At 34.5% G+C, this 24,342-nt stretch overlaps 1 protein-coding gene across 2 annotated transcripts in view; it reads right to left on the bottom strand.

The window, feature by feature from the left end:
• IDE (insulin degrading enzyme) overlaps positions 1-24,342 on the bottom strand; it is a gene marked incomplete at both ends in the record, with an annotated part of 50,656 nt that overhangs the window by 12,178 nt on the left and 14,136 nt on the right. Inside the window, 12 exons of one of the 2 annotated variants that reach the window (XM_079535457.1) lie at positions 906-1,026; positions 2,506-2,616; positions 5,262-5,406; positions 8,723-8,805; positions 10,894-11,016; positions 11,987-12,089; positions 18,295-18,398; positions 20,549-20,629; positions 21,240-21,331; positions 21,859-21,951; positions 22,582-22,744; positions 23,131-23,243. In XM_079535457.1, coding sequence (XP_079391583.1) covers positions 906-1,026; positions 2,506-2,616; positions 5,262-5,406; positions 8,723-8,805; positions 10,894-11,016; positions 11,987-12,089; positions 18,295-18,398; positions 20,549-20,629; positions 21,240-21,331; positions 21,859-21,951; positions 22,582-22,744; positions 23,131-23,243 — 1,332 coding nt within the window. Of the gene's footprint in view, positions 1-905; positions 1,027-2,505; positions 2,617-4,563; positions 4,709-5,261; positions 5,407-8,722; positions 8,806-10,893; positions 11,017-11,986; positions 12,090-18,294; positions 18,399-20,548; positions 20,630-21,239; positions 21,332-21,858; positions 21,952-22,581; positions 22,745-23,130; positions 23,244-24,342 lie in introns of both variants that reach the window. The other variant, XM_079535458.1, reaches the window with a different exon arrangement.

Genomic DNA, 24,342 nt, shown 5'->3' with positions numbered 1-24,342 from the left:
GAGAGGATGTGAGGAAAATAAAATCAGACGTGAATTCCCTGTATTTCAAGCAGATTTCCTGCAGTGCTAAGCAGACAGCATTCCACTCCAGCATTCTTTTTAAACATTCTTATGCTGAATAGAGTAAAAGTAATTTTGTAAAGATGACTTAGAAAAGGAACACAACATCTGTTTGGCTTTGAAATTCAATAGTCATTAAGCTGAACTCACTGCCATGAAAACTGGCATTAGCTTTCACATGGACTCCACAATCTCTAAGGTGCCTGCAATCATTCAAGAGACCATATAGCTAAACATCTGCATTTCTATCTTGGAGTAATCCAAGGAAAAACTCCTGCACCTCTGTGCAGCTGGCTTCAGGCATCTAATGAAGCAATGTTAAGCACCAGAACTTCAGACAGTATGGTATGTGCCAGTCCGATAAGTAAGAATATGAATTCTGAATCATATCATCACATCTGAATGTTAAATTCTTAAATCTTGTAAGTTGTAAGTTCTTCTTCTCCCCACATAGTGGGGGCACTTGCTTTTTGTTAACAACCACAGTCTTCTTTATTCTTAACCTTTTTTTTTTAATTATTTTCTACAGAAATGGAAATGTGTGTTGGGAAGTGCAATACAGCTGATACATTCCAATGTATCTGCAAGGTGTCAGCTGGAGTCCAAATGAATTTAGTGCTGGTTATGCCACACTCAGGCTCATATCCACAAAATGGACTACCTTAGCACTGGCAAGAAGCTGCATCAGATTAATGGCAGAGTCAGATCAAACTGGGTCCGTACCTTTGTACGGTCGTTTGGATGACCTATTCAACTTTCCAGAAATTGGAGGGCATCTTCCATAAGAAAAAAAAAAAAATTAAACAAACAAACAAAAACAAACTTTGAAATTGGCAGAGTATTACCATCAAGAGCTTCTTTTAATTCATCTTTGGTCCAAGCAACTTCTGTCATCAGGAGTCGCAGGTAATACATTGCATGCTGGTGAGGCTGTTCAGCCCTGAAGTTGTTAAGTGATCTCATGTACTGAAACAAAACAATTTTAAGTTCAAATTACAGAGCTCCATTCCTACACATGAAATATTAACTCTGTCCTTTCAACCTCGTGTATCATCAAGTAAGTACATTCTGAATGTCAACAACTGTCTTTTGCCTGTTAGCACAGTTTTAAAATTGGTTTAAGTCATTTTAGTAATAAAGTAATATCATGAGGCTACAGATTAAGTAGTTATTACAAATGTTGCTTATACTAGAATGAAACCAAATTTCTCAATAAAATTAATTGTTGTATTCTAATCCTAAATAAACATCAAGATGAAGTTGATGTAAGTAGGAAACATACATTCTATGATAGTTGCTCAGTGGGGAAAAAAAAGCAAACAAGATAGGAGACAAGGTTTTTTTCTAACCATTTCAGCCTAGGGAAAAATGTAGATTCATTTAGGAAATTCTTTGCATTCTTAGCGTGGATAAAATACAAGAGAATAATCAGTGAGCCCGCCACAAAGGAACTTTCCCAGTCCTTTGCAAAACAAAACCTTGTTTCTCCTGGAGAAGAATTGAAAGCAGAAACTAATAGTTTCAGCAAGCTGAAATCTGGTTCTACAGAGATGCTAATTAGCATATCGTATCCATTACAGGAGAGAAGTTCATTTCAGATCACACGGGTGAGAAAGAGCAACTGTTAAGTTGCTGAGGACGCATCCCTTTCTGTTCCAAACAGAAGAAAGCTGTTACCTCTCTAATCTGTCCTTATTTTATACAAATTGTCTGTGCAATGAAATCTACAAAACATGCGTAAATACAGACACAAAGCTTAAGTGGACCAACAGAAACATCTTGAACTAAAAGAAAATCACCCCAAGCAGATCATTCACAGACTCGTGGGTTTGTGGGTTTTTTTTGTTTTGTTGTTGGGCATGGACTTGTTTTAGCTTCACATTTGTAAAACCCAGTTACAACCTCCTAATTTATATTCCATATATAGAAATCAGTCATTCAATTTTGGAAGTTCAGTTTCCAGAAGACAACATGTATTTGAACAACTGATTACTTCTGCACTGAATGGTCTTAGGCCAGGAGCAGAGCTCCTCTTCACCTCTGATGAGAAAAAATATTGCAGATCTCAACACTTCCCTTCTCCCTTCATGCTATGTCTAGATCACATTGAAGATTTTCTAAATTGTAAAACAATATACATAATTTTTTATTTTTTTTTCTCCTTCCTGAATTCTACTCTTATCAAAGCAAGCTTCAATCTCTTAGCCAATTCCAAGAAAGATTGATTGAAAGTAGATTCACTAGGCTATTTTAACCTAAGAATGTAATACAGATTCAACGGGAAACTCACAGATATAAAAAAAAAAAAAAAAAGAAAAGAAAAAAGCCTCTAGAGTCCCAGTGGGACAGAATTTAACTTTGTCTAGATGGATAATTAGCCTGCAAGATTACAGTTCAAGTCAAACATTAAATTATTCTAAGGTGCAAATTTTTCATGTAACTTACCGCTTCCTTGATAATTTCAAATCTTTTTTCATCAATCTCAAAAGTAGCCATTTTCTCAATGATCTTCTTGAGCAAGATATGTTGCTTGTCATTATAACCTTTCACAGAGAGCTATGAAAAAAGTGCATAATTAGCTTTAAATGCATAACATAAAAAAATAACTACCGAATCTCACAGGACTCAATGAACAATAAAATCTTGTGTATTTGTCCAAGAGTTATGAATGCGGAGAATCCATGTAAAACCAGATGATGTAACCAAGTTGTTCTCAGAATAACGGTACTTCGCATTTGTAAGTACTGAGTTCAGTTAGTAAACAAGCTCAGAGTACTGAAGTGGTTTTACTCCAGGTTTTGTATGCCAGTAATGAAATTAGATTCACAGCCTTCTGAAATTGTCCCCAGTCTATGTTTAATCCTGTTTCATGTTTATATTTTTGTGCAACAAGACATTTTACGTAAATGGAAGTAAGCAGAAGCCCTAGAAAGGAAGCACTTCTAGAAAGGAAGAACTATGCAATTTATAATAAGCAATGGTGCTGAGCTATAGATCTGATCATACAAATTTTCTGCAAAGCATTCACAAAGTAAGTTAGGTCATTAAAAACAAAAATAAAACAAAGATTACTGTATGATCCCATCAAGGCATAGAAAGTTTTGCCCAGTGAAAAGGGCTTTAGAAGACCTTTGGGGTTTAAAAAAAAAAAAAAAAAGGCTTCAAAATTTGTTATGTAGGAAAGGAAGTTTAATTAGATTAGTACAGTATCATTATTAGGGTAAAACCAAACATGCAGGTCAATTCCTGCTTTTCACTATGAAAAAGCTTTTCTTCTGCAGTTACAGAAACACATGTAAACACTGAATTTGAAGAAAAAGCTATGATAAATGGATTTACGGCAAAAGACTGACATCCTAGATTAGCATGAGAACCCTGTTTTATAAAAATGTAGGTGATTTTTCTTAGTAGCATGTAACCCTGCTTAAGTTATCAACACAGTACAGACATACATACTGAATACAAAGATCTCTCATGATATAGAAAATAATCCTGGAAATTCCCTGATACCAAAACAGAAGAACTGATTTTAGTATTTTAAAATAGTCTTTAAAGAACAGGAATGAAAAGTCCCCGTCCTAAATAAATAAATAAATCTCATATTTAAAATAACTCTATAATTCCAAACTGTGACTAAAAATGAAGAAAGATTACCCCCCCCTTCTCTGACCACGAAGCATCAGCAAGCTTTGAGACTGAGAACAGATAATCGTGTTTGAAGTTTAAGTGAATGCTACCAGGAAATGAGATATTAGATTTGTGTTGGCTAAAAAAAGAAACTGCAGGGATAAAAACACAGTACTTTTTTTCATACAGAAAATACAAGGACAATATACTCTCTTACAAAGAGATTTTGAAAATAATACAGGAAATTTCAAAATAAATCTTGTTATATAATGATGGTCAGCAAAAGCATTCAATAGAACTTCAAGGAAGATTATTTAAACCTCCTTCCATAAATCTCAGAAGTGAAGATAAATAAGAAATAACCACACATCATATCATCGTTATTTCTGAAGTAAATATAGTCAGCACTTGAAAATACGTTATAAAACGTATAATAAAAATGCACACTAAAGAAAAGCCAAAAATGTCCAGCACTGAATTCTAATGAGCACATGCACTATCCATTTCCACAGCTCACTACAGCAGAATTAGAAGACTATGACAAAATCTGTAGAGCTAAGACTCACTCAGAAACTTTAATCTTTTCGTGTAGAAACTAGCAATAGTATTCTCAAGATTACCATGCAAGCAAGTAAAAATGAATGCAACTAGAATGCAACAGCTGCACTGCACACGTGTTCACAAGACACTGCAATCTCAAAGAGGTCATTCAGCACTGATTAAAATGCATTGTTTTGCTTTGCCTTTAATTCATGATATATACGCCAGGGAAAAAACATTAACCATCTCATTTAGAAATGCAGAAGTCAAATGTTTTCTCCAAGCTAAACAGTTCACAAGCTGTTTCATTTCCTCCTGTGTTTCTTTCTTACTTACAAGTATTGCATTCATTCCTGATGCAATGCCATAGACCAAACCTGAGAGGCGTGCTGCATATGTATACTCTTTTAAATCATCCTTCAACAACCTGATAAACAGGTATGTCATGTTGCAATGGAGAGGATCAGCATAAATGTAGCGACTAACAAAAAGAAAAACAAAAGAAATGCTTTGATACCTCAAGCAGTGACAAAGTAATGGATGAGGAAACATGACTGAAGAGTATGTATATGCAGCCTCATGACCAGTAGTTCTTGAAAAGGAAAGCTGAAGTATATCATTTATATAACAGCATGAAAAGGGGGTCTTCTACCCCATCAGTCAGAAAGTTTTTAAGAGATATCTGGCAAACTGAAATAAAAATATAAACTTGCATTAGATTGCTTTTTTCTTTCTTTTAGATGGAGGAAGAAATCTTACAACTAATGCATTTCATGAATGACATAAAAGAAAAGGAAGAAAATTTGCTTAATATGAATGGAAAGATTGTTGTAGACTTTGAACAAAATTCAACTTAAAATTCAAATCAAAGAAAGGATGGTTAATAATTAAGATCAAAAAGGAGTAACAGCCTTAGACCCACAATGGAAAAAGCTGTTTTTTAAATAAAAGTTCTTCCACCAAATCAATATAAAAATGTTGATGAGTGGAAGTAGTTTTAAGTCTCTAATCTCTTCCTTGATATGGGTACTTACATACATCCCATAGATGGTATTTTGGAGATCATAGTTCAAGCCAGCTAGTTCTGCTGCATATGCATACTCGTTGAGGGAGTCTTTGAGTAGTTCAAGGTATAAATAGGCCATGTTACAATGCAAGGGATCCACGTAAGCAAATGGGCTGGAAGAAAGTGTTGAAAGTAAAACATGCAGTTTAAAATTACTTCTCATTTTCTTTTGGCCCTTCTAAATTTGATCTGAAGGAAGCAATATTTACTGCAAGTATGCTGAGGGATCCCATCATGAAAGTTTCCTATTTTGAAGCCAAATATGAATATGCCTGAAAATAACTATTTAGCTCACTTATGGTCTCAGTGATGCTAAATACCTTAAAGATTCCAGAAATATTCCTTTACTTGTGCTGATAAATGAAGATACGTTGTATTTATTTTGCTGCATGTCAGAACTCACCACGAGTAAAATAAACACAACCTGAATGAATTATTTAACAGATCAAAAGAAAACCTACATTCTGAACATTAATTTGATTAATACTTTTAACATTAACATTTTTATCAGAAAATGAACCAGTTTTCACAGAAACTAAGACATTAGCAATTCACAGTACATGCAAATCTCAACTCAGGAAAGAAGTTTTGCATACCACTTTTACATCAACAGCCATACAAACTCTACTTTTGACTCAGTGGAATCTGATCACATACACTACTGTTACAAAGTTCTCAAGAAGAAATGCAACTCAAAGACTCCAGCCATATTTCAACTGTACTGATGTTTGTTAAATACCTGAGATGTTTAAAGATTAGCAAAGTCAATACAACTTATTTGTTGGATATTTGTTCCTAAAGCTTCTTAAGTACACGTAAATTCATTACCAAGTTCCCAAAAATAACCTGTAGTATTGAAGACCAATTGCTATCAGGACTGGGTATTTGACAGCATTCAACAGTATCAACAAGATAAAGCAAAGACAGATCACATCACCAGCACTGTACCTGCTGATAACTTTAATATGTAGGCTATGCTGTTTTACTAATACTGTGTTAATTATTCTGGGTTGGGCTTCAATAACTGAAGTAAATGTCACCAAAAGAACAGGACTCTGCTATCTGCTTTCTCCCTAAAGTAAGTTTTCCAAACTGAGCAATTTTTTTTTATGCCCAGTGATGCAAATCCAATTAATACAGATTTATTTATTTTTAATTAAGACTGAATTCAAAGCAAAATGTAGGACAGTCCTATCTTATACCCCCCCACAAACTCATTATATTCTTTTCTATTAGTTGGCCATGGCCAACAGGGAATTCCAAAAATAATGAAGACTACTAAATAGTTGTTCAATGAAAAATAACAGAAAGCAATTATAACAACACTGTTCTGGTAGTTGTTTTTTATTACTGATAACTTTGTAAATAAATGCTTATTCTTAGTCCACCTTTTTTTTTTTTTTTTTTTAACTGGACTTGAGGAAGAAAAAGCCATAAACATAGATTGATTGAAAAATATCTTAAATATTTTTCCTGTTTCAGCAAGCTGCGTGTGTCAAAATCAGTGTCAACAGTGAAGTGTTGATAGGTCATCTTACGAGCTATTGTTTTTAATCAAAGGCACTCAAATTATTTAAAATGTTTTTTAAATTGGAAGATAGCACATATGCTTAAGTAGGTCAAATATAATTAGCACTGTATTTTAACATCCATCTCTCCAAAACATGAGAAATGATGGGCAGGTGTTATAACCTTTAGAAGGTTTTCACAGCAATTGCACATAACATTGTTTTGTACCTTTGTAAAGAAGGGTGCGCATTGAGTTCTCAAGTCATAATTCACATGAAAGCAAAAGCTTTTTAATCGCCCTTTAAGCTGGACAGTAATTCCCATGTCAGAAGACTTCACTGTTTTGTTTCTTTAATACAAGCCTTGCACAGTGCCCCTACCTTAGGATTTTCAGTTTTCAAACTTAGCAACTTCAGGAGATTCATATATTCAGACAGCCCCTAATGAAGTTGTACATTTGAGGGAGAAGTCACCCTCATCAACTTCATCTTTAAAAAAAAAAATAAAAAAAAAAAATCTACACAGCAGTTATTGCTGGAACATCTGAGTCAGGAATTCTTCCAATGATCTGTGATGATCAGGGCTGACAGGCAGTAGAAATCTCCGTCATTTTTCCTACCCTACTGAAGCAGTCTGTGGTGTGAGACAAAAGTATGAGTCTAACTGGGAAGAGCTGTCACCATACTGTGCATATGTGCACATACTTATACCCTTGTGTGCTCTACATAAAATTTGTTACTATCTTTTAATCTGCCAAAAACTGCTTTAGAAATTGAATCCTTCATAGCTCATTTGAAATTTGTTGGAATACGCACAAACACAGCCTCCATCAATAAAATCCTATTTGGGATTTCAGCCACACACAGTCCAGTGAAAATCCACTGGGTGTGAACAGAAGTATTGTATTGTTGTTCCCTGAATAAGATACAAGCAGACACCATTTTGATCTTCCATGCCCTGACATATCAAAGTCAAAACAATCAAAATGTTTGTGCTGTAGTTTCTAAAGAAAAATGAAAGAGGAAATGCCTACACAACCCATTTTTCCTAGCACTAGTTCTGACAGTCTGAAAAAACCCTCAGTATAAAATTGTGCCAAGGGCATGTAGGGAAAAAAAAATTGGCGTCACTCAGAAGAAGGACTCAACAGCTCATCTATGAGAATCTTTCAGAGCCCATATAACAGCAGCTCCAGCAATATCAGTAACCTGGCCAAAGGAAGAGATCCTGAAATTATTTTCATTTTCCAAAATCCAACACAGAAATTACTATACTCTGAGGACAGCAGTGAACTTGCACATTAAATTCAAAAGTTAGAAATTATTACTCCCAACAATCCAGAGCACTGACAAGTTATGTTGTTCTCATGTTAATTTAAAAAAAAAAAAAAAAAAAAAAAAAAAAAAAAAGGTATTCCAAGACCAGAATTAACATTACAGCACTCAGTCATGCATACTGAAGTAAGAATCACACATTCATGGATAATGCAGAGGTGTTCATCCAAACAGTTACTGATGTAAATTAAGCAAAATCCAACAATTATAAACTTTATACTGGATAGCATTATGCGAGTGGAAACAGAACTTGAATATTAATAAAAATATCAGAATAGCATTTTAGAAAGAATATTACCTTTGAACATTTAGTCATCAGTGCAAAAAAGCACCACACCCATTCTTAAAAAGTTGTATTGCAAAACTCCATGCAGGTGTTACTAGCAGACGCATTTTAGGTATAGCAAACAAAACTTCTTTTCATGGGCCTTCCTGCTGTCTCACTCTCACTGCACATTACACCAGGTAAGGACAACCACTTTAAAGCCACAGTACATGGAAGAGTTTTTAATCACAGAAATGCAGATTCACAACAAACAAGATGTTTTCTGAGATAAATTTTTGTTAATTATTTAACATTGCATACCTGAAAAACTCAAAGTTGAGACAAGCCTTCGGCAAAAAGAATTTGTCATCTTGCTTGAACCACAGTTTACTCATAGCAGTGTCCTGTGTCAAGAAAAGAGGTTAAGTCACCTAAATTCTAACTGTAATACATGTAACAATTTTTTTTAAAAGTCAATTACTTCAAATGTCAGTGTTGTCTCCTTAAATTCACATTTTTTCTATGTCAGTTGGCATATACATCCATCACTTATTAAGGCTACCTTCTTAACCATAAAGCACTTTCACATGCAGCTACACAGCTGTAACATTGTGAACAAGCTTATGGTCATCCTGGGAACAATTGCTCCAGAGCACGAATGCTCAAACAGAACTGTCTGCTGCTGCAGACATTAAGAAGTGCCATCATGGGGACAACACCAAGGAGATTACAGCAGCACATTGATGCATGTTTTATACAAAGGGTGTAATTGTATATTTAATGCTCTTAGTAAAAGTGATTAATTCACAGCACATTGCTTTAAAGTAGCAATGGTAAGAAAAAAAGCAATGTATTTTAAAGAGTAGTTAAACTAGACGGAAATTAGAAGATCACCAAAAACATTTAGAGAAATCTCCCAGCAGGAAAAAAAGAATCAGAACCACCTCGCTTATTCCTTTTTTCTCCCACAAACATTATGAAATAAATACATTGTCTATTCTAACTTCATCTCCCTAACATATTTTTTATTATTGCCACACGTGAGAGCTCTATTTTTTAAGTATAAAGATATTTCTCTTTCTCATATTTTTGAGCAGATGTTCTTTGCTTCTCAGAGATCTGCCATGGTATTTTCCTTCTCCTTTCTACTTTAAAGAACTAAGTCCTGTACCTTACAGCACAGCACATAATATTCCACTCATACTAAGCAGCAAGATTACAGCTTATCTCTCTGACAAATATTTCTTCTATTAAACGACTATTACTCTATTACACAATGTAGGACACATTGCATAAACTGACTACAGTGCTGGAGACTTGATGCAATAGCGTATCTCTGCTGATCCAATTCTTGTAACGATTTGCTATGGGGTCAGACAAATGCCAGGGCCCACAGAAAGAAAACAGCACAGACATACAGCTGGTGACAAAATAGAAGAGATGTAGGCAAAATATATGAGATAGCTATTTTATCACGTACAGAAGGTTAAAAACACTCCCCCTCAAAAAGTATTTTAAAGGCAAAGGAAAAACCAATAGCAAATACATTTCTAAAGTAATGAAAGCAAAGCTTTTGTGCAAATCAATTGCTTAGTTGCTACAGAGACACTGAAGGACCATCAAGTTTCTGTAGCAAACCAATTAGTGCTACTTACTAGAGCTGCAGTATTTGTCCCTGCTGAGGTTTAGGGTTTCAGTTCAGGAAGAACATTAATAAAAACTCAAAGTCCTCCTCTGTTAATAAGAGTGCTTCAAGTATATGCCTAAAGTGCCCTGTGCAGAACAAATACGTTTTCCTGAAGGATCTCTTTGCACTAAAGTAGACTTATATTAATCTAATGTGCATAAAAGTGTTTCTGAATTAATTTAGTATTCAAGCTGAAGCACGACACATAACTGAAGAGCTTTTCCTATTTAACCTCCAACTAAGCCCAGAGCAGAGATGAGCATTATCAGCAAAGACAAGTACATGCCAGTATCTTGAAGTAGTTCTTAATTTTTCAAATACTGAGATTTGCTAGACAAATTGAAATTATTAAATGATGATAAAATTTCCAGGAGACTGGGGAGTGATATTTATGTTTACATCTTTCTGTCTCCGTGCAATTGCAAGCTTTCCTCATGCACAGTTACAAACCGATAGCCTTGTCTGCACCCTCAATTTACTGAACACTGCTCAAAAAATACAAGATGGGCAGTAAACCTTCTGCTGGATCAACAGTTTCAATACTATTTCTATTAACTTTTAACACACTTCCAAAAGGACAAGAGTTCAAGTTGCCTGAAGATTCATTTTCATAGGAACCCAAGCAGCCATACTCCAAAGTTCAGTACAAAAGGACTTTCTATTGTCTAGCAATACCTAGAAGATTTCTATTTTTTAAATCATGTTCTGGCATATGATATGACTTCTATTTTAAAAACACACTGCAAACTTAACTGCTAACTTCCCGAAGGTTAGCAAGCAAACAGAAAAGATACAGATACCTTACCTTGACAAGGGCAGGGTACTGAGTTGCATCTTTTTCCAATGGTAAAATCTCAAAGTTAGTAGGAATGAACTCATTCTTCATTGGAAGCTTGAATTTCCCATTCAAGTCAGCATTTTGCCATTTCTAGACAAATAGTAAGAACGATAAGGCTAAGAAAAATTTCTGCTTAAATAATATATATAACATACATATATACTATATGTATGCATACCTATATTACATACACTTATTGCTTTTCTGCTGTAACAGAAGACTGAGGAATACACTCCACTAGCTTGTGTGTAAATTCTAGCAAGGTAACTGGAAAAACCAAAAATCTGGAGAACGGGTAGGATGAACTGCTCAGGAGGAGGGTGACAAAAGAAAAAATACAAATATTTTTTAAAGTTTCTAGTAGAAGGGTTCTGTGTCTCACCTTTTCTGCTACTACTAAGAGAAGGCATCACACTAAATGCATAAGCAAAAACTTTAAATCAAGAACAAAGGCACGATCAACCTACACGAAGTGACACGCTCCCAAGCAGGGTCTATTCAAAGCGTGTTAGGCAGGTCCAGTATAGCTTTAGAGCGTATTTAGTCCTCTCTTTCAGAAGAAGTAGTAATCAGTAGCAAGACTCAATAAGGATTTGTTCACTTTCATTGCTAGAGCTTTGATTTTTATAAGTTCAATTAATATGCTCATTTTGTAACTTGCAAAGATCAATTTCAGAAACACAGTTACATACAACAGTTGTAAAAACATCCCTTTCTTAACAGAATAGTTCATCAACATTTAATAGATGTAAGCACAAAGCTTTTAAAATTTAGAAGTAGCCACTGCATATTATGGACTTTTCATAGAAAAACTGTGTAACATTCTCCACATTAAAACTTTATATGGCTTAAGACCATTAAAATGAGTATGTTCAACGCAAGAAATTTAAATGTAAAGAGCAACATAAGATCCTCAGTTAAACAGACTCATTGCATATTTTTTGTACTATACACAGAGCAGATTTCAGGGTCTTTCCTTCCCCTAGAGGGAAAATTAGACTAAGATTCACCACTGTCTTTCATTTGCACATAGTGGAATACATTAAATGTTTTAACATGCCTTAATAACTTCATCAGAAATTGCTTCTTGCTTGTATTGTGTTCCATACCAGTCTTCAGTTCGATCAGTTTTTCCTTCAAAAGACTTGGACACTATTGCAACTCTAAAAACAAAAAGACAAAGCACTTTGGCATGAATGTATCTGGGAAAAACTGAGAAATTATTCAAAGCACTATTTCTGTTCCATCATTAGCACGCATTTATTTGTGGAAATGGCCCTGGACAATTAAAGGACAATTTAGATAGTGACAATAAATACACAGAACTACACACTATAACCATCAGCATAATTTAATTTTACCGTTTTTTCTTCAAGCGTTACAACCTAGAGTTATACACGACTGCTGTAATCCATTCCTGTTTCTTAGGCTTTGTCCTTGTTCCAGAAAACAAGGAAAACAGTCCCCAAGACCTTCTTCAGAAAGAATGAAGTGACTAATGGTGGTTTTCATTTTTAAATTGACATTTGTTTTGTTTGTTTACGAAGATGAAGTCAACATATTCCACAATCAATAAATACTACAGGATTACACTGCTAGAAACCCAGAGGAAAAAAAATGTAAGATTACAGCTCCAGAATAAAGAAAACCGGAAGTGTACAGTCTTCAGAACAGGTACCAAGCAATGATACACTCCTTGAATTCTTTTAAGCTGCCTATAACAACATAAAAGAGTACTCAACAGAAATACGTAGAATTCTGAGATGGCCAGAAAGAGGTAAACACAATTATCTCCCACATACATTTGGTGACCACTAAATGCTGGATTGCACAGTAACAAACTTTGTCAAATGTTGTGCAGATGGCTAAAGCACATGTTAAAGTGTCTAAACTTATACAGTACAAGTGTTCTTCAACAGCACAGTAGCCACAGGCTAGGAACATTCTGTTGTGTATTTTTAACGAGTAAGGCAAAGAGGCAGAAATCAAACACTCATGTGGACATATCTCAAACTACAGTACTTGACTTTATAAATGTTCTACTGGAGAATACATCTGGGATGAATTCTGCAATACTCTGTAAAGTTTAAATACGTGGAATATTAATACTGTAAATGTTTATCTCCTTATTCATCTAATGCATATACGTAAATGGCTAAATGATCCAACAAGGTTGAAGAATCCTGTTGTATTAAGTTCAAGACTCCTCCATTAGCAAGATTTTCAAATTATTGTAATTTAACCTCTATTTTGCATTTCAAGCAGCAGGATGGGAGTGGGATAAAAAAGTCACTAGACAATAGCTACCATTAGATGCATTTAAATGAGAAATGCATCTCAGAATGACATAGGATTTAAAAACATTCTCTAGCAATAGATCTGAACTGAAGGAGGACTTGTGCTGCTTATTTTGAAACAGACACACTAAACAGCAGTAATCAAATCTCGTGTTTCAGTGATACAGACAATTACCTCAGGGTAGCCACATGATTAGCATGAGTATGTGAACAGACACAAATACAGAATACCCCCTGCTTTTCTTCAACAGTGCTGAGATGTCCAAACCTGGACATTCATCTTAGAAAGATATAATTCATGTCTCATTGTAAACAGCAATAGAATTGGTTAACATTTTTGTTGCGACTTCGTATTATGACAGTTTCTAAAGTGTTTGCATGTTATATCTATTTTTTCTTTTACTTGGTATTGTTTCTTTTTTATAAACACTTAGCAAAGAGCTAAGCACTTTAGTTCCAGAGAATATTTACTCTTGCAGAATAGCAGACACCATCTCAGTGAGCAAGGCAAAATCCATTACAGAGATTGGTGTTTACATAAAAACGAGCCATAGGAATATTCTCTGCTCTGCATTTTAACTTGGACAGCTGGTGAGCAAAAGCTCTAGCCCGTATAGATGAAGTTGCTAAGAGACTGTAAAAAAAACATAACATCCATTAAAATTTCATAGCTACCTACCAGGCCTTTTCTGCCATCCTGAAATACAAACAAAGTCTTAAGCTAAAAGATTATCCTGATAAAATTCCAATAATGATGTGGATTGAGCAGCTAGACAAAGGTGTGCCATAATACACAAATGTCTTTCATGCTACTGCTTGATCATCAGTATCCTGGAGAAGGGTAAGAGTGAGGAATGTAGTAACAATATAAGAACCTATACAGTTGCTGCTTTAAAGAGCTAAGAATAATTCTACCTGGTCAACGTATAGAAAATGAAATTGTAGCAGCAAGCTTTATCAGTAGTGCTGCTTCACGGGATCCTCCTGCCCTCCCTATACCTTGAGTCACCATGGGAATAAATAGCAACATTTTGAGCTCTCTCTCTCTCTCAAAAAATAAATAAATAAAAATAAAAATAAAAATAAAAAAAAGCCCATAGCCACATAAAACAAACATAAAAGTGTTTGATGTGTTTTTAACTCAAGCACCTAAACCAAGCACCTACAGCAAAGAACAGCAGGACAGAAAAAGGGGAGAAAGAAGCACCACGTGTAGAAATAGAATCCTGTGCAGTCATTTAAATGTATCATGATGCATCTTTGAAGTTCCCAATCACTCCTTTTCATTCCTGTGATGTGACCAAGTGTTGAACAATGAACATCCTATGGTTTAAGACAGTGCTGAAGCTCACCAGAAATGTAAAATAGACAACCTTTAAATTAAGTATGTTGTAAGCAGTTCATAATAAACAAGTACAATCAGAATTGTGAGCCACTCATGAAAAAGAAATGCAGTTGAATCTACAACACAATTTCCTTCTCTATGTACTTCCTTGAATACGCAATCCGTTGAAGTTCACAGTTATTCAGTCACGTGCTGTGTCTCTACAAAAGCATAATTTGTGATGGGACACAACACATTATGATTTTCAAAATGTTTCATCAAACTTAATGCAAACAAACAAACAACTCTGACATACACACAATATTTCTAACTTGTTTATCTGCAAGGATGAATATCAGGAACTGTTCTGAAACAACTACTTGTTCACTGTGGAATTCAGTCCCCTAGAAATTTCTCTATCAACGTTTTTGGCACTCATTTCATTTTTCTTCACTCTAGGATTCTGCTAATGCTGCTCTTTGGATATCAAGAAAGAAAAAGAGACTATGTATAATCCAGAAGAAAAGTTCTTTAGTTGCTTAACCTGATGAGTCACTAACTTCTTAACTTTTAATAAGAGCATTTATACTGCAGATGATGGGGAAAAAATGTATTGGAAACAACAGGAAAATTATCTTTTTCAGCTAAGATTGTGACACATGCCTTATCTTCACAGATGGCTGGCAAAACCCAACGCAGTTTGAACAAGTAAAAATTATACTTGGTTCTTAAAAAGGTTTCTCTCTTGGGGAAATTAAGCTACTAAATGCATCAAGTAATGTGTGGGGGCAGGAGGAGAATATAACAATTTCCTGTTATGGCTCAATCAAACAGAAGAACATATGGATACTTGCTACCATCTGTGAGTACGGTTATCTTTCCACACTTTTTAAAAACTCAACTTGTTAAGAAAATAACATGGTCAAAAATCTAAACTATTTTCTTTCAAAGCAGTCTCTATGAACACAGCTACCCCAATATAGATATGCCAAGAAAAGTCCTTAATGCAGGTAAATTCCAAAAACATTATGAAAAGCAAATAATAAATCCATGACATGAAGCAGTGTATCAAACCAAGGAAAACTTAACCACTGCAAGACAGTTTATACAAAGCAAAAATTCTAAGAACAATTAGAATTCAAATTTGTGTGGAAATTCTGGCTAAGCTTTAAGAGTAGATGTATTACATATTCCCCATTACTTAGTAAAAGCAGCCTTTGTATTACAGTAAACCTTGGTATCTAATTTTCAGGAATTAGGATGAACATGAAAATAGATTCAAAATAGAAGTATTTAATACAACAGAAAAGGAAACCTGGATATTTTCTTTCAAGTTTCACTTGTTCAAAATGCACTTACTCCAAGTACTAAACCTTCAGTTGTAGTATCCCACACACATTACACATAGATGCACACCCACATACAAAAATATTGGCGCTTCTTTAAAGGGCATTAATTACTATGGCAACTGCTGTCACCGACACAGGCAGCTCCATTTATTTTATCATTTCCAGTATACTCCCAGAAACAGCAGAACCCCATGGTATCTGCTGATAACAGATGATAATTCAATTCTATTATAGTTTATCCAATTATTTCAAATATACTGTTTTTAAAAAATAAACTAATTTGAAGCATAAACTAAATGAATACACGGGAGTTTGTCATATATGAACGTGTGCCTCACTGTCCTTCTACATACATCACTTCAAGAATTGTATACAAAGCACACTCAAAAAGACAAAAAAATCACCTTTTTTTAAACATGACTAGCTTCTAAAACATTCTGAAAGGTGTTCAAGAACTGTAACACTGACATACAGAATCATAAGCAACATCATGTTGCAACAACTTATTATAGCTAAACTGAAAGAAAAAAAAAAAAAAAACAAGCCTTGATATGCTCTCTCCCTTTCTCGTAACTAGATTGCATTAAGTCACAAACATATCAATTTGTTATGTGGATAAATGGATATATTACAGAACAGATGACTGAGAAGCAACTGATATTTTGTCTGTTTTACTCCAGGCACAACCTGATCTTCTCTTTCCAATACTTAGATCCTTCTCTAAATGAGCAGAATTATTGAAATTTTATTTCCACAGCACTCAGTGCTACAGCAACTAATTTTATATTTTAAAATATCCCAATTGATTTGAATTGACATGATTTTCATAGATTGCAAGCTAAGGCATGAAGAAATTTACGAGAATTTCATTTCAGATGCTTATTAAGACCTTTTTCTTTGTATCATACAGCACCTTACATTTATCACACAACTTCCAACTGCATTGGTAGATCAAGCAAAGATGTGGCACTGGCATCTTATTAAGTAGCTCTAGAGTATTTCTCTTCCTTAAGAATTGAAATAGAAGTTGTACGGGGAAAAAGGTAATAATTTATATATTTAAGTACATGTTTACAGAAAGCAGAAAAAAAATAGCAAGATTTGCTTAACAAGTTTGCCTTTCATAAACTGTATCACAATTGGCATGTTTTTCTGTTCAGTTTCTCCAAATTTCGTCCCACTACTTCTGCTGCTGCTCCATCTCAGTCTCCTTTTCTGACACCTCTATGCAATGTTTTCATGACTCTCACTTTAATACCCCTGCTAAGGAGTATTGATATATTCTTTTCTTTTAGTCTTTTCTCATAAGTCCAGCTCTGCCTACTACAACCAATTCCTACTCCCTTCTCATCTCTTCAGCAGACAGCCTTTCTTCTTCATCTTTTAATTAGGTAACAGTCCTCAAGACCTACCTATAACTCTGCTCAAATTACCCCATGATTTCCATTGCCATCTTTGCTGTCCCAAGTTTCTCCTCTCAGTGTTAACCATTTGCCAGGCCCTTCCTCCCTCTCCACTAACACTCCCTTTGTTAGCCTGCCCAATTTTTTTTCTCTGGCACTTCCAGATTCCTCCATTTGTAAATCATCTTTTGTCAAAGTATGTGTTTCAGTGCACCCACTTCTCTCATCTGTATCACACCACTCTTGTTCAACTATTCAAACACACTAGGTACTTCTGTTCTTTATGAAGCCTCTCTTTTTCACTCTGCTTGGGTGATTACAAAAGGTCCTCCAAAGCACAGAAGAGAGAAGCTTCTTCCTTTCCTTTCAACACCTGATCTGACCATCTGCTGAGTCCTGGAATGCATACTGCAACACATTGAAGCTACAAAAAAGCGCACATACAGAACGGTCACTTGCATCAAAGAGATGTTCTGGAAGCCTGGGAGATTTTAGCAGCTAAAGATGCAGCTATTTCTACCCACATAAATTGATTTGCTTGTAGAGGCTCTATTAGTCTGCACAAAGCCTGGGAACACATGCACAGTAGATAAAAGCCATCCTCTTAACAGATTTCCAGAAATAGGTCTAAATAAAAAGGACTGCAGCATTATGTTAAAAAATACCCCAGAATTTAAGTGATGCAGGTTAACTTTTACTAAGCTTTTTCCTCAGTAACAGTTGAGCTATTCTGAATAATTATCTTCCTAAAAACAGTTTCAGTCTGAGGAAAACATCCTGCATAGAAAAGACCAAAAGGATGGTTTTGGCTGTACAGGACACTTACCTATCTCCAATGGAGAGCAGAAAGAAGGCTCATTAACACAAAGAACTGCTGTCTCTTTTACAGCAACATTTACTCTGGAGCTGCGAGAGACACCTAAGAACTTGTATTTCCATTACTTCTTTGCCTTTCTCACAAGACTTGGGTTAAAATATGACCCAATTAAACTTACCGAATGTTTTCTGGTCTCAGTTTATCCAATACCATCTCTATTAAATCAGGCCTGAATTCTTCAAGCAAATATTCAGCAGCCAATACTTCTTCTATGGGATAATACTGAAAAACAGAGAACAAACATAGAGATGAATAAAAAACTAAGCACGAAAAAAAGAACAGCAATGTAAAATGTAAAGGACATTAAAACTGTAGCTTTAACCCGTATCAACTTCAAACTTCCAAAGACCTCTTTAAATCACTCTTAAAACTAAACAAGAGAGAATATTCTGATTATGCAGATCATATTTTTCCTATACCGTTAATTTTACATAATGTGTATTACTAGATTTCCCTCTTGAAATATTGCATGTTTCAATATAGAAAGTCACCTATCTCTAAATACTGTTTTGAACTAAAGTAAAAATAACATGGTAAATGCTGACCCCTGGAGGATATTTTTAAAGATCGAAGAACACCAAGTAATCAGTGTTTGGGAAAGCAAAACATAATGAAGCAAGCAAACAAACAAAAAAAAAGGGTCTTTTTCTAAGAATTTTCCCAAGAATTCAAGAGTTTTTATAATTTATGAAGAGCATCTTTCAAATATCTAAAAGTAGAATACACATTTACTCAATTTTAATTCTAGCATTAGAATTAAATGGTAAGATTATCTCCAGACACTCCTCCTAATCTCAACCACTCTCTGATTATGTTTCAGAAAGTCTGTTTTATTTTGGGAACATTATATTCTGACCTGAATTGACCTACATGCATCAAATTCAAATGAAATCTTAAAAATGATAAAGAACATTAAAAAAAAAAAAAAAAATTTAAAAAAAAAAAAAAAAAGAAAGAAAGAAAAGAAAAATTCCAAGAGTACAGCGAGCCAGGGAACAACTATCTGGAAAGCATGAAGCTTATAAGACAAACAGGAAATGTAATTCAACAGAAGAGTTTAGCAGTGATTCATTATACAACCACAACTGTTGTTTGTTTGTTTGTTTTTTTACATAGAACTTCTACTTTTTTTTTTTTTTTCTAAATCCTTTTGACAAACGTATAACAACATTGCATTTCCTTACACTAACTTACATAGGTTCTCCAAGTTATGAAAAACACTTTTTTGTAAGCATAAGAAATCACCACGCAATAGACCTAGCTTGGTTACTTCGTAATGCGAACTTAGTAGAACTCAGAAAAAAAAGCACAGAATTAGAATCAGAACAGGTATTTTTCAATTTGTGCTTAAGCAATTAATACCAGAATCAACATTATCATTTGTACTGCAAAGCACAGCAAGAGATAAAAAATACTGTCCTGATTCGTTATTCTGATCTTTGGAATACTGCTGTCAACTTCCTGACCTGATTTTTCAAGCCAGTAATCAGAAATCGATCAGAAATTATCCAACATATAGAAACCACTGAAAGACTGTTTTAGAGACAGAAAAAATTCGCTTCTTAAAGACATTTTCTGCATTTAGCAGAGCAAAATCAAGAAATGGCATCCCAAACAAGAGCTTTTTAAAATATCCACCTAAATGCTAACAGCTGTTTAATGTTTTTAGTAAACAGAAAGACAATTCTAAAATAAAAACTAATATTTTAGATATTACAAATGAAAGCTATAGGAAATACACAGGAATTCCTGCAAAGAAATAAAAATGCTTCTCTGTATGCGTAGATATTAGACGTGCAATGGAGAATGGCTGCAATCTACAGAAGTTGTACAGTGAGTTCTGCTGAACACAAAACCAACTTACTTCAGCGCAAAAAGAGGGAAGTGAATTTTCTAAGATCCTTTCAGTACCAACACATAACAATGTTAAAAGAGTCAAACATTTTAAATTTGCTATCTTAACACTTCTGCTTACTGCAGTATTCCAACATTATTATGTATAGAAGCATTTAGTACAGTACTTGGGTTTACATTACAATTTTATTTCTCTAAAGAACATTTAGCTGTCAGGTAGGTAGAGAATGACAAAGTACCTGTGTGTTAAAAAACACTGAAGCAAATCAAATAGCAACTCCAGTTGTAATATCACTTCTACCAGGTACAACAGTATAAAATGGTAGAGTGTGAAGAAAATGTGACTCGCTGAGTATCAATGGGAAGAGCTATGTGGCATATTAACTTCCTAAACTCAAGTACAAAAGAACTTTGCAAATGCCTGCATTAATGTGGAGCACGGTTAAACATACTGGTACATGATTAATATATTATCCAAAATACAAGATTTTTTAAAAACAAGCAAAAATATCACTCACGTGCAACATTCCTCCAAGCTTTGATGTATAACCTCGTGGTCGTTCTTTATCTTTAAATCTGAAGGCCACAGCATTTAGATCCTACGAAACAACGTAAGGGTTGAAATGTGTAGTGAAATGCATTTTAAGAATAATTAAAAACTATTTTAGAAACTATTTTATAGTAGTATTCAGTCTGAGACAGGCACATAAAACAAGAGTTGCACAAAACTCGTGAGCAATTTCAGACAGTCTCACAACATAAAGCATTATAAAACCTCATTTCCAAGAAACTCTGTACTGAAAAAGATGGGTAGCTTTTAAAGTCACATTCATAGGAAAAGATCTCCCCATAGCACATATATTTAGATCTCTTGATAATGGGAAAACATCCCAAATTTGATGCAACCAATTTTGTTGCAGTGCAAAATACTTACAGACAAGGTGAGCTACTACTTCCTCAACTTTCATTATGCCACAATGTAATGTTAACTCATAGCTCTGTAAGTGCATTTCATGTTCATATTGAAGATGTATTCTCAGTGTATTTGCCATTTGCATCATGTCACAGAAAACACACCTTTAAAATTTTAAAACTTATTCATCATGCAATTAATAAGCCTATTTCCATAGCAAGAGCTCTGATTCTCTTTACCATTCAATAAATTGTGAAAACACTACCACTGCTTATTTCAAGTAGCAATCGCTGTACCTTGCACTCTTGGAAAACCCATTCTTGAGGTCCTTCTGTACGTAGTTTTTGAATATACTGAAACATGTGCAAAATAATATCTTCAACATGCACTGGAAAGAAAAAAACAGCTTGCTTAATAATTGGCTCAATTCCACACACAAACACACAAAATTATTGTGAAAAGAAATAGGAAAGTTTGCATTTTTATTTACATCAAGATATTTGAGTACATGAACAATCCCCCTGAAAAAGTTACTGTGATTGTTTACAGACGTGTACTGTTTAGGTCCCAAGCTAATTCTGAGAACTGCTTTGAACATGCTGTGTAATAAAATTTTATAATACAATTTAATTTCACATACTATGAATAAGTAGCACACAAAGGTATTAACAGCTTTTCTTCTAGAGTAGTTTACTTTAAAATACTTAATTAAATATTTCAATTGTACCCTCAAATAAGTTCACTTCTTGCATTAGATGAAGAGAGTTAACACAGTGATGGGGTTTAATATACTAAACTAACTGGTTATTCTGGGTTTATCTTTCAAGCTATAAATATAATTAGTCTCTCTGAAGACAAAAACAAGCCCATTAGATCAGGACTAACATGGAATGCAGACACAGTGGCTTCACTTACAAAGTCCTTCCTCTGTCAAGTCCACATTTATAATGAAAAACATGAAACCTCTAGCACCTTCCTTCTGTCCTCCAACAAGAGTATACACCCATCCTATGAAATCAAAGAGAAAATTTATTGCATAAGCAAGCCTGTAAAGATTTATACACCACTTTCTTTGTATGCTTTGGCAACAATATTTTTTTTTCTTCTTTTTCTGGAAAATCTTGACTACTTTACATGTTTACCTTGTCTATCTTAATATCTACAGCAAAAGAATAAGTTTAGCATCTGACCCATCTGATCTTGTGATGCAATAATTGCAACATCAACTGATAACCAGGTAATTTATGTTTGGAACACAGTAATACAGTGAACAACATTGAGGTACACTCTTCTATTCCTCCAGACATTAAGAGAGCTGACAATAGCCTCTAAGTCAGTGACAGAACAGAGACAAAACAGTATTTCAAAGCTCACACTCTCTAAGCAGGGCTGAATGAAGCAGAGCACTAGAAATAGTAGCTTCCAAAGTCAGGGCGTTTGTTATTTATTCATTTTTACTCATCACAGAAACAAGAATGAAGTGGGTAAAAATGATTTACAACTCAAATTACTCAAATAGCTGGGGAATTCAAATTAAAAAAAAAGAAAAAGCTTCACATAAAATTGACCCATTTATGGTAGGTCTTCAAAAAATGTACAATTGATTAATTTTTAATTCTTTACATTCAAATTACTTACCTTTGGCTTTAAGCTCTGACAGAAGACTCCCTGGGCCTTCATGCCCAATCAGATGACCAAGGTAATGGCCAGGATTTGATTTATAGTATTTCTGAAGGTCTGGTATAGGAAATGTGACATAAAGATTTCTGATGTCCTTAATAGGTACCACTTTGTAAAGTTGCTGAAGATAAAAATTAAAAAGCAGATCCATAAACAGACATTCACCCAATCTCATCTATTCATTTCAATAGCAAATATCATGTCTCCTTATGTACATAACAACAACATTGGGTTGAAAGTAAAGGTATAGAAGAACCACGGCAACATTTGAACCATTCACTATGCAAACACACAGAACTAATTATCCCAACCTCTGCAACCAAACATACATCTTCACTAAAAACTATATTAAATACATTCATGGACAGGTAGGTGAAAATATGAGGAAAGAAACAGAGATGCTGCTACAAAAGTAGTCAAGTATACAATGTATTACTGTAACATGAGTAGTTGAGAAGTATCACCTGAGGTACATAAGCCCACCAAAAGATGCAACTCTATACTGACCCTGAGATGTTCCTCTTGGAAAGGATGTTCTGGAAATTCTGGTATAGGGACGTTTTTATTCTCTACTTCTGAAAACAACTTCACCACTAGGGAAGTCAGCTCATCCAAGGATTCTATAATAAAGAAATATTACAAAACACCTAATCATTATCTGATGTTTCTATCTAACTTAGATTTTCAATATTCTATAGGGAAGATACGGATTATACAGAATAATCGTTCCAATGATATGATGGTTATTCGATTCAGAAAGGAAATATGTAACACTTCAGTATTGAAATATAACATGCTATAAGCACCATGCTTATTAAAGGCTTCAACCATGATTCATATAAATCCTGTTGAAAGGAAAAAACATTTAAAATAAACTGACGAATCTAAATCTAAGGTGGAATGGAAGAAGTAGTAAATCAGATGTTAAGCATTAAAAAAATTAAAACAGCACAAACCAAAGTAGTCACTCACACAGAGATTTTGTGAAGTGCATGTAACTCTGTTAGAGACCCATGTTTTATTTTATCCTTTTTCCCCACACTGGGAAAAAAAAAGTATTGAAGAATGCACCTACAGTATGAGATAGCATTGGGCATTAAATTCAATAGATACTATTAAGGCTTTCTCTGGCTTAAAACCAACTCAGTAACACTAAAAAGAAATGCAGAAAGTTCCAGGCTTACTTCATTAGAACACCGGTCAAGGCTGAAGTGTACATTTTTCTGCGCTAAAAAGAAAACCAGTTGCCTTCTATCGATGTGTTACCCTGTTTAACTTGGCTACTGAAGGCCAAGTTAATAAACTGTTACTCCCAAAGAACTACTCCAACGTTTTTTTCCCCCTCTCCAAAGTTTATACACCTGCTTCTTCGTTAAAATATATAAATAGGAATACACTACTGCACTTAATTCTACGGGGGAAATCTTCAAAAACATTTATATCAATATTACATTGCAAGGACAACTTCTTTGTCTTCAGCCAACAAAGAACTTCACAGTAACATTTCTGGTTAATGGATTAGCTTCCTTAGCAATTAATAAGTACACAATTCAACTACATAAAATGTAAGAAGTCTGAATTCAAGTTTTCCTACTCAAGTTTACGTAACACTCAACAAAAAAAAAACAAATATGCCAGCTTAATACAGGCAGAAACGAACACAATCATTTAAGCTTCCCAGCTACAGCCATGGTTTTCTTTAGGACAGATTTCCAGTTG

This window comes from Tetrao urogallus (assembly GCF_951394365.1).
Source record: "Tetrao urogallus genome assembly, chromosome: 5".
Classification (NCBI taxonomy): domain Eukaryota; kingdom Metazoa; phylum Chordata; class Aves; order Galliformes; family Phasianidae; genus Tetrao; species Tetrao urogallus.
This window is presented reverse-complemented; position numbering and strand designations above follow the sequence as displayed.